This window comes from Gigantopelta aegis, chromosome 8 (genome assembly GCF_016097555.1).
Source record: "Gigantopelta aegis isolate Gae_Host chromosome 8, Gae_host_genome, whole genome shotgun sequence".
NCBI lineage: Eukaryota > Metazoa > Mollusca > Gastropoda > Neomphalida > Peltospiridae > Gigantopelta > Gigantopelta aegis.
In genome coordinates this window covers 79,348,641-79,363,526 of record NC_054706.1, presented here as the reverse complement: position 1 = coordinate 79,363,526, position 14,886 = coordinate 79,348,641, and the positions used below count along the sequence as shown (strand labels likewise).

Genomic DNA, 14,886 nt, shown 5'->3' with positions numbered 1-14,886 from the left:
AAAAGTTTTGTTAAAACCTAGGGTGTTTTTTTTTGTCACACTTTTCCAGTGAAAACTGGTACGGTAATACAATTGGTTTGATGATGCTGATAAGATTCTGGTTGATCTCTTTAGACAGATTGCGTTGACAGTGATACTGATACGAGCGGGTTTGGGCCTGGATCCGAAGGCTCTGCGTAGACTCTCGTTTGTGGTCGTGCGGCTTGCTTTCTCACCCTGTCTTGTGGAGACTGTCACCGACGGGATCGCTGCTCACCTGCTGTTGGGCTTTCCATGGGAATGGGGATTCATGCTTGGGTAATCACTGTGGCTATTAGGTCATATTTCATATCCTGTGAAACCTCTTTAAACTGGACACGTATGGAACCAAGTATTAAGTCTGGTTAAAAGGCAGATCCGGTTTAGATATGTCTCTTTTTTTTACTGATATCTAAAAAGGGACTATAAAAAATGTCTGGTTTTTTTTTAGTGAATTCAGAGGGTTTACAGAGGGTCCTGTTAAGAGGTGTTTTACTGTATATGTTAATGAGTGCATTATCTAGATCAGTGGTGAAACAGGCCTGGTCTCCTCCAGGTGAGTTACTGTATATGTTAATGAGTGCATTATCTAGATCAGTGGTGAAACAGGCCTGGTCTCCGCCAGGTGAGTTACTGTATATGTTAATGAGTGCATTATCTAGATCAGTGGTGAAACAGGCCTGGTCTCCTCCAGGTGAGTTACTGTATATGTTAATGAGTGCATTATCTAGATCAGTGGTGAAACAGGCCTGGTCTCCTCCAGGTGAGTTACTGTATATGTTAATGAGTGCATTATCTAGATCAGTGGTGAAACAGGCCTGGTCTCCTCCAGGTGAGTTACTGTATATGTTAATGAGTGCATTATCTAGATCAGTGGTGAAACAGGCCTGGTCTCCGCCAGGTGAGTTACTGTATATGTTAATGAGTGCATTATCTAGATCAGTGGTGAAACAGGCCTGGTCTCCTCCAGGTGAGTTACTGTATATGTTAATGAGTGCATTATCTAGATCAGTGGTGAAACAGGCCTGGTCTCCTCCAGGTGAGTTACTTTATAGTAAATTTCTAGATCAATGGTGAAACAGGCCTGGTTTCCTCCAGGTGAGTTACTGTATATGTTAATGAATGCATTATCTAGATCAGTGGTGAAACAGGCCTGGTCTCCTCCAGGTGAGTTACTGTATATGTTAATGAGTGCATTATCTAGATCAGTGGTGAAACAGGCCTGGTCTCCGCCAGGTGAGTTACTTTATAGTAAATTTCTAGATCAGTGGTGAAACAGGCCTGGGTCCATATTTTCGAAGCTATCTTAGCCTACGAAATCGTGAAATCATCGTAAGCTATGACGTCACTATGGCGTGCGCTGTAGTGACGTCACAACCTACGACGGTTTTACGATTTCGTAGCGCTAAGATGGCTTCGAAAATAGGGCCCCTGGTCTCCTCCAGGTGAGTTACTTTATAGTCAATTTCTAGATCAGTGGTGAAACAGGCCTGGTCTCCTGTCTCCTCCAGGTGAGTTACTTTATAGTAAATTTCTAGAAAATACATTTGGCTTGTTTTGTTTAACTACAACACTAAATACATTGATCAGTTAATCACCAATTATTGGAAGTGAAACATTTCATAATTGTTACACATTTTAACATCAGCAGCAAGAGATCTTTGATATGCACTTCCCACAGTCAGGACAACATATACCACAACCTTTAATACGAGATTGGGAAAAATCCCAAATGTGTCCACCAATGGCATTCGACCCTGTGGCTCGTGCACCTCAGACTACTGCTTTACTTATTGAATTATTATATCTCGCCCTTAAATATCATGAAGTTTGAAACTTTTCATGAATGTAGGTCTCCTGATATTTACATATTCCACAATGTCTGATTTAATAATTACAAAAAAAAACGTGTACAATTTTGTTGTTTCAGTTTTGTTATAGCCGCCGTGTCTCCAGCTGTGGTAGTTCCATCTCTGCTGGGTCTCCAGGAGCGGGGTTATGGAGTGGAGAAAGGCGTGCCCACTCTGGTGATCGCCGCTGCCAGTATCGACGATGTGCTCGCCATTACAGGATTCGGAGTCCTCATGGGGATAACGTTCTCCAAAGGTAAAATTTTATTTTCTATTTCAGAAAAATTTGACATAATTGATTTTTGTTTTTTTAAATAAATACATAATCAAAATATTCTTCATTGATATAAATGTATTCTATTTTAACCATACTAGTTATATTTGCCAAATGATCAGGGTTTCTTTTGGTATAAAATAAATATATAGTCAAAATATTTTTTATATTTATATGTGTTCTATTTTAATCGTATTTGTTATTATATTTTCAAACTGATCATGTGACAACTATCGAGATTGTTAACATGTTTGTGTGTCTAAACGATGTTTTTAAAATATTTTTAGGAAATCTTGTCTGGACTTTGTTTAAGGGACCCCTTGAAGCCATTGTTGGGGTGATTTATGGTATTCTGATGGGGATAGTGCTCTGGTACGTTCCACACAAATCAAGTGTAAGTATTATACACAACACCTTCAAGAAAACATTATTTACCTTTTTAAACAAATCAGTTCTTTCAAATTTATATACATTCCAAATTTTATAATAACTGCATTCCAGTAAGTTAGGAAAAAAGAGAAATTTTTAAAGCTAATTAATTAAGCAAATCTGAGTGACCTTTCTCAGTAAGTGTAATCACAAAGTGTGTAAAATGTACTTGGCAACATTCATCCTTTGTTTTATCCATGAACTTTTGTGGGGTTTTTTTTTCAGAAACATTTGGTTTTGTTCAGAAGCACTCTTCTGCTGGGTCTTGGTCTTTTGGCGATTTTCTTGTCCATATACCTAGAGTGGTCAGGAGCGGGACCCCTCGGCTGTCTGTCGCTGGCGTTTGTAGCCGCGTTGAAGTGGAGGAAAGAGGTTCACCCCGATGACAAGGTGAAAATAATCGGGTTCTTACCATCTGTGTTTATTTATCATGGTTTGTGGGCCCATTCTTATAAAACTAGTCTACACTCCAGTCTTTAATGACGTCACACACGTGTTATGTTTAGTTAAACACAGACACACGTTTTTGTACATCTTTGTGTTTTGCAGTTAAACTGAAACAAATCGAGTCGGATCGGGGGGGGGGGGGGGGGGGGGGTGTGTGCTTCAGGCCCCCCCCCCCCCCCCATAATTTTGTGACAATTATAACTTTATTATATTGTAACGGGCCTTCCCTTATCCAACAACACTGAATGATACAAGTAGCGTGTGTTCAGTAAATTAAAGTTGGCCTCATCACAATAGATACACACTTCGGATCTAAGGCGTTGTTAACCCGGTATAAAGTTAACTTAAGATCCCATCAAGAAAACAGTGAAGACTAATATCGAATCTAAATAAAAGAATAAGTCATGTGAACACATAAGATCTTTTATTTATAAGTAGAAAGAAGAAACCAAATGATAATCCAAAAGAAATGTTCAATCACCAAACAGACGCGAATGTTTATAATTTGCTGTTTATTTAATCCGTAGAAGAAAATATCAAAGTTCACAGCATATTCCAAAGGCAAGTTATGTTTATTGTTAGAGTTGACAGCTCGCAGAACGGTATCGCCAATCCGACGATTCCGCTGTAAGGAAATCTTATCTCTTGAAGAGGAGTGGACAGGTCACATAACGGCATCGTTTCCCCCGACTACGACTCACGAAAATGAACGACTTCACCCGAATGATATTTGACGACTCCGTTGAACGGCTTCGTTGAACGAATACACTCGCGAAATCACCTCACGATATCACTGAGCGAACTCATCACTGACGGTTCCGTTAACCAAACAGTCTCGTCAAACGAACCACTCCATTAAGAAATGGCTTCGTCACACAAACGGTCGTATCAAACGAACAACTTCGTAGAATCACGAATCAAACACATTTCTCATCAAACGACGTCGTCCGACGACTCCGTGGAACGAACGATTTAGGAAAACGAAACAGAAACTATTTGCACACTTATATCCAATTTGACGTGAGGAGAAGAAGCATAGTTCTCCTCCCTGAATCACAATATTGTTGGTCTTTATATAACCTCTACCAGGATTGGAATCTTGTTGACCAGTAAGAATTAACTACGCATTGGAAATAAACTGCGTCTTGAAAACCACATGTATTTTAGGAATGTCGGTAAACACAATTAATTCAGACAGAAATATAGCCTTGTTTTCAAAATACAGTTCCACCTGGTATCCATAAAACTTTACGCCCACACCAACATAAAATACAAATAAGCTAATTAAATTGTTATCAACATGGGTTCATTTCAATATATTAATTTTCAAACCTACAAACGTCCCCCAAAGTTCCCTTGGCATTCTGCCTGTCATTGGGGTCCCCCTAAATGGATTTTCTGGATCCGCCACTGCAAATGTTTGTTTAATGTTACTTCAGCACAATATTTAATGGCGTAGTGGTTAAGCCATTGGGTTTATATTAAACACAAACCTATTTCATATAAACAAATAGTGACTATCCTGTAAAGCATCTTATTCGTGGTTGTATTTGTATGTACCACACTGTAATATTTATACACAGGAAATAGACATATTATTTTTTGTGTTACCCAGAATCCCATAGAAAATGTTGTTGGTGTGTTGTGGATGATTTTTCAACCCCTGCTGTTTGGTTTGATTGGAGCTGCAGTCAATATCAGTGACATCGACACCAATACAATTGGTATGTTGTTTTTGTGTGGATTTTGTTGTTGGGTTTGTTGGGGGGGGGGGGGGGGGGGGGGGCGGAGGTATAGGTACATGTATATAGCTATTTTTCATTTCTTAATATGTTTTCAAATAAAAATTTCTGGGAATGTTACAAACACACCTGCAGAATTTGCAGAACTAGTCATAAAACATTTAATTCCAATAGTGTTTTATATTTCTGATTTAAAAAATTACACAAAAAGTTGTAATAATTTTTCTTTTTTTAAGTACAGCTGTATGACTTAAGAATATTTTGTGACGTGATTTATAACATGTTGAAGACAAAATGGAAAAAATTATTTGTTATAATGCACTGCACAAGTTGCAAGTACATCTTATATTAATTTTGTATTATTCTTGTTGCCCAGCTTTAGGACTTGCCACTCTGGGTATTGGTCTGGGAATCAGGATGCTGGTGTCGTTCTGTGCGCTGTTTTGTTCAAGCCTCAACATGCGGGAACGTATCTTCATCGCCATCGCTTGGCTGCCCAAGGCCACTGTGCAGGTAACTCATGGATAAACACTTGTTACAAATGAATACAGTCAGACCTGTGCTAAGCAGTCGGTTTAAGACAGGTGACTGCTTAATACAAGTAATAAGACCAGACTGTTTGAGTCAGTTCAGAAGGATTTCATTACTAATGATCCATTGTTCACTGTGACAGTTATTGATGGGAGAAGGAGTGCATTGGCAAATGTTTTTTGCTTTAGTAATTGAATTTGATGTGTGTAGGGTCACTGGTGAAAATCAAGAGAGACAACTCCAGTCAGTCAAGACTTGAAATTCATTTTGTGGAGTGGGATTCAGTCTTTGTCAAATTTCAGTCTGGAAGCAAATGCTAGATACTAAGAAGCTGTTCTAGAAATCAGTCTGAGTAGTAGACTTCTACTGTAAGTCTTTTTAACAACAAGCTACAACACTTCAGACAAATGTGTATAAAAAAACCCTATAATGTTTATAATACAGTGAAACCAGTCTAAACCAGACCCTGAAATACTGGAATTTTCTTACATCTAAAACGCAACTTTCTAAACACTAGATCCTTTGTAAATGGGACAAATATTAGGTCCTCAGTGTGATTCAGTTTTGATATGTTTCACAGTATTATCACTTCTGAAAATCAAGAATTATCAATATGTCTGAAATATTGCCAAATATTAGATAAAAAGCCAAAGCTGCATGTGATGTTGATCATGAAAAAACGAGTGTTGTTGGGTGCTTGTCGCCGGTCAGCTGTGAGCCTTGTGAGTGTTGTTGGGTGCTTGTCGCCGGTCAGCTGTGAGCCTTGTGAGTGTTGTTGGGTGCTTGTCGCCGGTCAGCTGTTAGCCATGTGAGTGTTGTTGGGTGCTTGTCGCCGGTCAGCTGTGAGCCATGTGAGTGTTGTTGGGTGCTTGTCGCCGGTCAGCTGTGAGCCTTGTGAGTGTTGTTGGGTGCTTGTCGCCGGTCAGCTGTGAGCCTTGTGAGTGTTGTTGGGTGCTTGTCGCTAGTCAGCTGTGAGCCATGTGAGTGTTAGCATCCTGGTAATGAGAAACCATATGATTGGTAACTAGATTAAAGAATCTCTTTAACTGTGTTGGTGTTTTACTGTTAGAGGAATTGGGGGTGGGGGGTGTAATGAAGTAAATATTAATATACCTGATGTTTTCTAACAGGCTGCTATCGGAGCCCTTGCGTTGGACCAGGCCATGTCGCGAAACAAGAGTGGAATGAAAAACGACGATGAGATCAAATACGGAAAACAGGTGAGTGTTGCATTGTTTAGCTGTGTGTTCTCTCGCCTCCGTGAGAGTTCTTTTCTGAATTTCAAATTTTATTCTTAAATTTGAATTTTTCTTGTTTTATACCTAATCTGAAAATTCTTCACTTTTTTTGCCTGTCTCGCTGTTAAAAAGTAAAAGTGAGATATAGTATTACTTTTCTGTTAGCAGTGACGACGATGATAGAATCAGCTTTTGCATTTAGCTGAATATTATTGTTTTGTGTACAGCTACATCTGTCACAAACCATAAGTCCTAGGTCATTGGAACTTGCATTATAGTTGCATCTTTGATTTATCATCTCAGTGCATGTTAATGGTTGTTTTTAATTTATTAAATTAAACTTTTAAGTGAATATTTTTAATTAATATTTTTTTACATTTATTTATATATATAAACATACATTGAGATGAACATTAATAGATGCGGCTGTCAGTGACACCAAGTAAGCTTATTGTAGGTGAGACAGTTAATTCCACAGAATTCTTTTTTTTTGTAATGGTAATTATTTAATGAAAAATTATCAAAAACAACATGATTGATTCAAATATAGAGATCTTGTTTGGTAATTTACATATATTAAGACTTGATTATATTTTTGTACGAGCATGCTCGGAGCATTTTGTGAACACGTTTGATTTGCAGATAGCAGTCTAATTATTTTTATTTGATGCTTGATATGTATGCATTACATGATAATTTTATATTTGATCTTGAGAAATCTTTATCTTAAAAAATAATGAACACTGAGCATGTTATTTATCATTTACATGTATTTATGATCAGTTATTTATGATGACAAATGTGCATGCTGGGATTGACATCAATGTTAGGGTGTGGTTTATGCTTAGTGAGTGCACATCATGAAAAAATTTAGATTGTTGCTATTACTAATGCTTTGACCATGTCTGTGTTTGATACGTAATTGAATCAAGTGGTTCTGGTTTAACAAGTATCAGGCCCCTCCATTGGGAAATAATTCAGGCGAGAAGTTTCAAATAAAGAGAGCAGTTCCTCACATTTAAAAAACAAACACCACGACAAGAAATAATGAAAGTAAAATGATGAAAGATAAGTGTAAACATTCTCATTATATTTTTCTCTTTGGTTTAATTTTTCCAGTGCCATTGACCATGTCAACTTTTGCGATTAAATCCAGGGGGGGGTAGTAGGGGGGGGGGGAGTTTTCTCTTGGGGGACTTTCAACTCAATTACTCCTGAATGTATCATCACAAAATTATTTCTGTTTTAACTAAATCAGTTTGTGGTAGGTGAGATAATTACTTGCTTGTTTGTCTTGGACTGGCCTGAGTCTTGTACAGAATTTAGTGACACGTACACACTGTCGAGGATGGTTAACAGAATATAACACAGTTTGTACTGATACACTGGTCATATACCACAGTTATACATTTGACAAACATAGTACATAAAACTCATACCAGGTAGATGACACCTGGGTGTAAGATAAACTGGATTCTCCAGCACACGGAAAGAGAACAGGACAATTTACAATTCAAATACAAGACATATAAAAGAAACTATTGACAATTACACAGTTAATACATCACATATCGTTAAACACGATGGACTAAAACACATACACATACACATACACAATTACCATGACATTCAGATTGTAGGTTTTCTTTAAGCCAGCTATTTTGAACAAATATTTATACAATGTAATTTAATCTATATACACAATATAAATGCTCATTACTTTATATATTCATAAAGTAATTAAACAATAACTAGCCACAGTACTTTCTAATAGTGTTAACTAACAATGCATGAATACAAAACATACATATATTAAATAAAACAAAATACACAAACTAACCTTTCAGATAATTTCCACCCTCCAGTAATACTTTCAGTTCCACCTTTAAAATGAAAACTGGCCTGACAATATAATCTTAGCAGGAGAAATGTTTAAGAATAAACCTGAACACTAGAGACAAGTTGTTTTATTGCCTGATGGGCTTGGGAGAGGAGTTTGAGAACAATAGTTAACATGCAAGGCAAGTAACATACGTTAGTACAGTGTAAGCTGAAATAAATGATTACCATAATTACAAGTTACCAGTCTATTGTTTGACATAACCTGGTTAAGGATAAAATAAAACATTAATTACACAATAAGCTGACAACAGGCAAACTTTAAATAAAAGTTACATTAATTACAAAAGCTGATAGCAGGCAATATCTGCAAATAAAACATTAAATACAAACCCTAACTAAAACGAATACCACATACTTCCGCACATGTATGTTGAATGAAGTGGTCATGGTATAACATGTTTCGTATTTTATTAAGAAAACTGGTGCTTGATGTAATAAAGTGGTTGTATTGTTCCAAGGTTTCTGGTAGCATGTTGAGATTGATCTGTAATGTGTTGTCAAAGAGGTTACGGTCTAACAAACTTTGTACTGAAATGTTTGCCGAGTTCATGTTTGTTACTTGAATTGCTGGGATGTAATTAATGTATTAGTATTTGCAAAGTGTTTTGGTGATTGTAGCATAATCACAGTTTGTTGCATGTTTATGTGTAGCAAATAAAAGAATTATGAAGAGACAGTGTGATATCGTTCTGTCCACGGCAGAAACAGTTTCCAGAAAGTTAAGAGCAGAACATTGGTGTTAACAGATTTTGTGAACAAACCATTTGTAATTTGTCATAGACAGTGAAATTATTGTAATATATTTACCAGTAATAATGCATTCAGTAATAAATATTATTATATCAGTGAAACAAATATGTTAAAATTTTAAAATCAATAAATTGGCCTAATTACAAATAATAAGATGGAAGTGATATTTTTATTGTGTTAAATATGCGCAATGGGACTGAATAATTGTTTGGAGATTCAGAGTAGAGGGTTTTTCGCGTTTCAGGGTTTATTTCAGTCGTTAATGCTGCATAAAACATGGGACCAGGAAATAAGTTGAGTTTTAAAGGAAGTACGGTCTAGTGAGGGTCCACTTTAGAGAGGTTTTACTGTATTACATAAAAGAAGAAAGAAAAATCAGTAATAACTGATAGGTGTAGAAAATTACTTGTATTTTATAAAATATGATTGCATAAAAAATGACAGGTAAACCATGTAGGTTAATGTTATGAACATTTGATAAACAAAATTTAAATAATGTTTTCACTTAATTTATACTTGTCACTATCATTCTACAACTGGTGTGTTTATTTGTTATTGGCTGGGGTTTGGGAAGGGGGTGGGTGTTGGGGGGAGTGCATTACTATTTAAGTTCATACAGGTCTTTTTGTATTTTGATACCCAAAATAATGCTGCAAAAATAAACCCATAATTTATTGCATGATATTTTCTATTGCATGACAATGTCATATGGTTAAGAGTTATGCATGCGTGGAAGCACTAATATTGTTTCTAAACTGTAAGAAAGTTCATTATATTTGATATACAAAATAATTTTTTAAAACCTATTTCTTATTTTTAAAAATAACAGAATTAATTAATTGGTAAAATTATTAACAGATAATTATTACATGTATTTCCCCTTTTTTTCAAAAATAAACTTTTGTTGGTAAACAATCATTTTAATGACTATTTTCTGAAAATATTAATTTTAAATGCAATGCTTGACAATTTATTTAAACGTGCTAGGTGCTAACGATAGCCGTGTTAAGTATTCTGATCACAGCCCCAATTGGGTCGACCGCCATCGCATTCCTGGGGCCGAGGCTACTCAAACATCGTCTTCAGTCAACACAGATGACGGTCGAGGTGGATGCAAACGACAAACAGCAGCTACATGACACAAATGGAGAAGAAAGTTTACCTCTTAATAACCAAGAAGAACATCCTTTGACATGAAGCATCAGTATCTATGGAACAATAATTTGACATGAAATATCAATATTTATTTAATGACATCAGAAGAAGAGGGTGTACCACATACATATTATATTAATCATCGATGTGGGCAATAGAAGGCAATGAACTACTAAGAGTGATATATATATTTCGTGCATTCATTCATTATTATTATTCTGAGATGCAATCTTTAAATCAGGCAAAAAAATTCAAGTTCTAATGGTTCTACTACCATGTGTTTGTGTTTGATCTTGGGAATCATTAGGATCGAAACACATTGATTTCTTTCTGATGTTACCACTGCAATGCAGCAATGGTTAGATATTGATGTTGATTGAGACTGAAATCACAAATATTATAATATATACTTAAATTGTCGTTTGAGGGTAGTCTCTGAAGGTTGGGTTTTGGTGATATCTGTTAGGAGTTGTATTTTATGTTGTTATTGATGTTCCGTATTGATGTTCTGTATTGATGTTTATGTTGAGGAAGCAATGTTTGCTTTAGGACACTAGTCGGTCAGGTATTTTGTTTCTTTTTTGCCCAATTCTCACAGGCTTGGTTATGTTTTTATGCTTTGGTGAGATAATAGTTCTTTTATTCTTGCCAAATTCTCAACCACTTTTTTGTTTTTACGGAGTGCCAATCTACGACTTTGTTGGTGCCCATATTAATTATGAAATATAGAGAAATCTATTCATTCTTAAATGTTACCCCGTCAGTGGGCCCATTGCACTATTTCTCACTTCAGCCAGTGCACCACGACTAGTACAACAAAGGCGGTGGTATGTGCTATCCTGTCTATGGGATGGTGCATATAAAAGATCCCTTGCTGCTAATCGAAAAGAGTAGCCCATGAAGTGGCGACAGCGGGTTTTCTCTCTCAATATCTGTGTGGTCCTTAACCATACCGTAAATAAAATATGTTGAGAGCATCGTTAAATAAAACATTTCCTTTCTTCTTACTAATGAAATAACACTAAGGAGTACTCGTTGAAGCTGGTGGATAATGATCGTAAGTATTAAAAGTAATTTTGTTTTTATTTCCCAGTTACACTAAATAATATTTATATACTAGTACTGTTATTAGTCTTTTAAAACCTAATATGGATTTAATTGCATTTAACTGCAATTGGTTTTTTCTTCCTACAATCATTGTTTGCTGATTTCGTAATACTATATGAATGAACTATGAAGGTGTTTTTGTTGGACACCAGTCAGTTGGTAGAATGGCACCAATATGTTTTCTTGTTAAAGGTAGACTAAACTCAACAAGAGCCTTATGTGTTGGAAAGATGCATACCCGGACCACCAACACATACCGACACTTTAACAAATGAAAAACGCGTAATTTTAGAATTAATAAAAAAAACGTGATTATTCCTGCTAACTGGGAGCAGCCATTTTGTTTCATTTTTGTGACGACCGGTGGTATAGCTTGGGTCGAAGTGACGTCAGCTCAGGTCCAACTTTTCTATTATGCACAGTGTAAACAAATGCTCTAATTTACGACAAGGCGCTTCACTTTCATCAACCTGACTTGTAAAACAACATAAATGACTTGATAGTATAATAAACTATTTAACTAAATATATTTCAATTTGCATCAATATAACGAAATGGAGTTATGGTACTTTTTTCTTTTAAAAAATCCAAAGAAAAAATGCATATTATTAGGCCTATTGGTAGGATAAGTTCGAGCAAAAACGACCACTCACGATACCCAAGTGATAATTTTCTTTTCTCTGGGACTACGTAATTGGTCAGTTTTGTGATTTTAGATGGGAAAATCTACTTAATCAAGGGTTTTACAGAATTAATAAAGCTGGTAAAGTCCATTACGATTTGAGGTTATCACACAATACCCTGTGATCTTAATAAAAGAGGCACGTCTTTTTAGTGTGTCTAGACACAGTGTCTAGGGACCATCTAAATATACACCTGTCAATCAAGAGCCACAGGTACAGGCCACGGAAAGAAAAGACCAATTAAACAAGAAAACACTCCGACTATTATTTCAGTACGTGGGTTAATTTATATACAAAATATAATACAGTTATTTCAACACTTTGACAATGCTGGTTTATTTTGTACTGAAATATAAACCACATATACACGTTGCTATTTTACTGGGATAGATATTATTACAGAACACTGAGATGCATCCGCAAAAATCAGGTATGTTTTGTTTCTTCAGTTCGAAGACTAATTCCTGACGTGACACGTTAGGTATTACATAACCACCAGCTCGCCAGAGGGCGTATTCACTGGGATGGTACAAAATGGCTGCGCCCATTATATATAATAGCCGTCACAATTAACCGTTTTATTAATTAACTATGCGATTATACTTGTTGATATTAAGCAATAATGTGCATTATGTAATAATGTGCATTATGTATCGTTGAATATGCACACCAGTCCAAAAGCCTTGCTTTAGCATTCCATTAAGATAAATCAACTGTTACCAGTCAGACAGAAAAGTTTTATTGTTTTTTGTTTTCCAGATTTGCACTTGCTTCTTTGTGCTTTCAGGGGCGTAGGTTAGGGGGGTTTGGGGGGTTCAGATGACCCCCCCCCCCCCCCCCCCCCCCCCCCCCCCCCCACTGAAGCAAATGGTCCACTTTCAGAACTAAAACATACAGGTTTATACATATGGAGTTTCTGGTGGTGCAAAAACAAAATAGAAAAATGTCCACTTGGTTCATATTCGAATAACCACCCCACCCCCCCCCCCCCCCCCCCCCCCCCCCCCCCCCCCCCCCCGGTCCAGATCATGCTACGCCCCTGGCTTTCCGATTGTTTTATTAATTTAAAGCAAATTAACTAGTCACAGAAAAATGTCATCGTTATTTCTTCTGGTAGTATTGTTTTTGTTAATTACATTGTGTTCTATTACACACATTGTTGTTAATTTTTCAACATGTTATTGTTACTGGTTCGGTATTTCAATCACATTTTGTAATTATTATTAATAACTAATTATCATTGGTAATGAGTTTGAAATGTTTGAGTTTTGTTTATTGAGAAGGTATACATTTATATATTCTTGTTTATAATTTACATCAAACTTGATTTATTCAGTATTTACATGTTCATGTTATAAATTTAAATAACTACTTGTAGCATCACTATCATGGTGTTAGTATTTTCCAGTTGACAATAGAGTTCTGTGCTCTTTTATGTTATACACATAACGATTTTACAAATTTCAGCACGATGGAATTTTATGATACATATTAAATGGGTGCAGCTAGTCCAATATTTTAAGGAACTATAAATTATTATAATGTAGTGCATAGGCGTGCATACTATTATTATGGAAAGTTATGAATGATGCTCTATTCTATAGATAAAACATTTTAATGGATTTCAAACTATTAATATTTTTATGACAGTATTTTACATATCACCGGGGAATTTTATTATGCTTTATGTATAGAGCTAGTCGAAAAATTATTTTACTACAAAATATTATGGAGTTTTAACATATATTGAGCTAGTCAAAAATATGTAAAGTATTTGAAGCTATAAAATCAGTATTTTACATACCAGGTACCATATAAAATTTCTGATGCTTTGTCTATAGAGCTAGTCAAAAATATTTTAATGCATTTCAAATTACATTATGTAAATTTATGTATTATAAAAATCAGTATTTTATACAACACTAAGGTATTTTATAGAGCAGGGGCCTAATTCACTAAACTCTCGCAACTTTGCGATCTTGCAGTGCAATGAAAAACTCGCAAAGAGGATGCTTTGTTGTCTAGCAGAGCCTAAGAGACCTTTGTGAACTAGGCTCCTGGTCAAACATTTATTTTTTGTAAACTTTTATCTCATTAGTATTTTACATACCATATGGAATTTTATGCAACATGTTTGTAGCTAGTCAAAATATTTTAATTAATTTTAAGCTCATTATTTGGATATGTATTTCAGATGTCAAAGATTTTAAAAACTATAAACAGTAGGTCTCGTCTGATTCTGACACTAGCTCTGCTTAAGAAAACCATAATAATTCAAAAGTATTCTATCATAAGTAGTAAATTAGTTATTTTATTTATTTTTGTTGGTACAAAGCTTTAAACTGTTAACATTTTGTAAATTTACATACACTTGTATAAAATGCCAGTAATCGAGTTATATTTTTATTAATCATGCATTCTTGCATACCATAGTTTATTTATTTTATACAAATTCACTATGGTAAGTTAAGAAGTTTATATTGCGGGATTCCTGTATTACATATATTTATTATATTGTATCTGCTCTGCTGAATTATATAAAAATAAATAATAACAAAGTATCATTGTGTTGGTGGATGTTGTAATCTGTATTGGAAATCATCGGGGTTATATAAAATTTCATCGGGGTGGGGTGGGTTTTTTTTTTTCTTTTTCTTTTTTTCCGTTCTTCTTTTTTTGGGGTATGACATTATATTATTTAAGATTTAAGAAAAATGCCTATCTTAATGCATCCAGAACAAATACAGCCTGTTAATATTA

The 14,886-nt window shown here is 35.4% G+C and overlaps 1 protein-coding gene across 5 annotated transcripts in view; it reads left to right on the top strand.

The window, feature by feature from the left end:
• The window catches only part of LOC121379281 (sodium/hydrogen exchanger 9B2-like), a 29,649-nt gene that overhangs the window by 12,381 nt on the left and 2,382 nt on the right, over window positions 1-14,886 (top strand). For 4 of the 5 annotated variants that reach the window (XM_041507825.1, XM_041507824.1, XM_041507823.1 and 1 more), the window contains 7 exons: window positions 115-297; window positions 1,949-2,124; window positions 2,430-2,536; window positions 2,797-2,961; window positions 4,634-4,742; window positions 5,137-5,273; window positions 6,422-6,511. In XM_041507825.1, the coding sequence (XP_041363759.1) occupies window positions 115-297; window positions 1,949-2,124; window positions 2,430-2,536; window positions 2,797-2,961; window positions 4,634-4,742; window positions 5,137-5,273; window positions 6,422-6,511 (967 nt within the window). Of the gene's footprint in view, window positions 1-114; window positions 298-1,948; window positions 2,125-2,429; window positions 2,537-2,796; window positions 2,962-4,633; window positions 4,743-5,136; window positions 5,274-6,421; window positions 6,512-10,168; window positions 11,219-14,886 lie in introns of those variants that run through there. The other variant, XM_041507826.1, reaches the window with a different exon arrangement.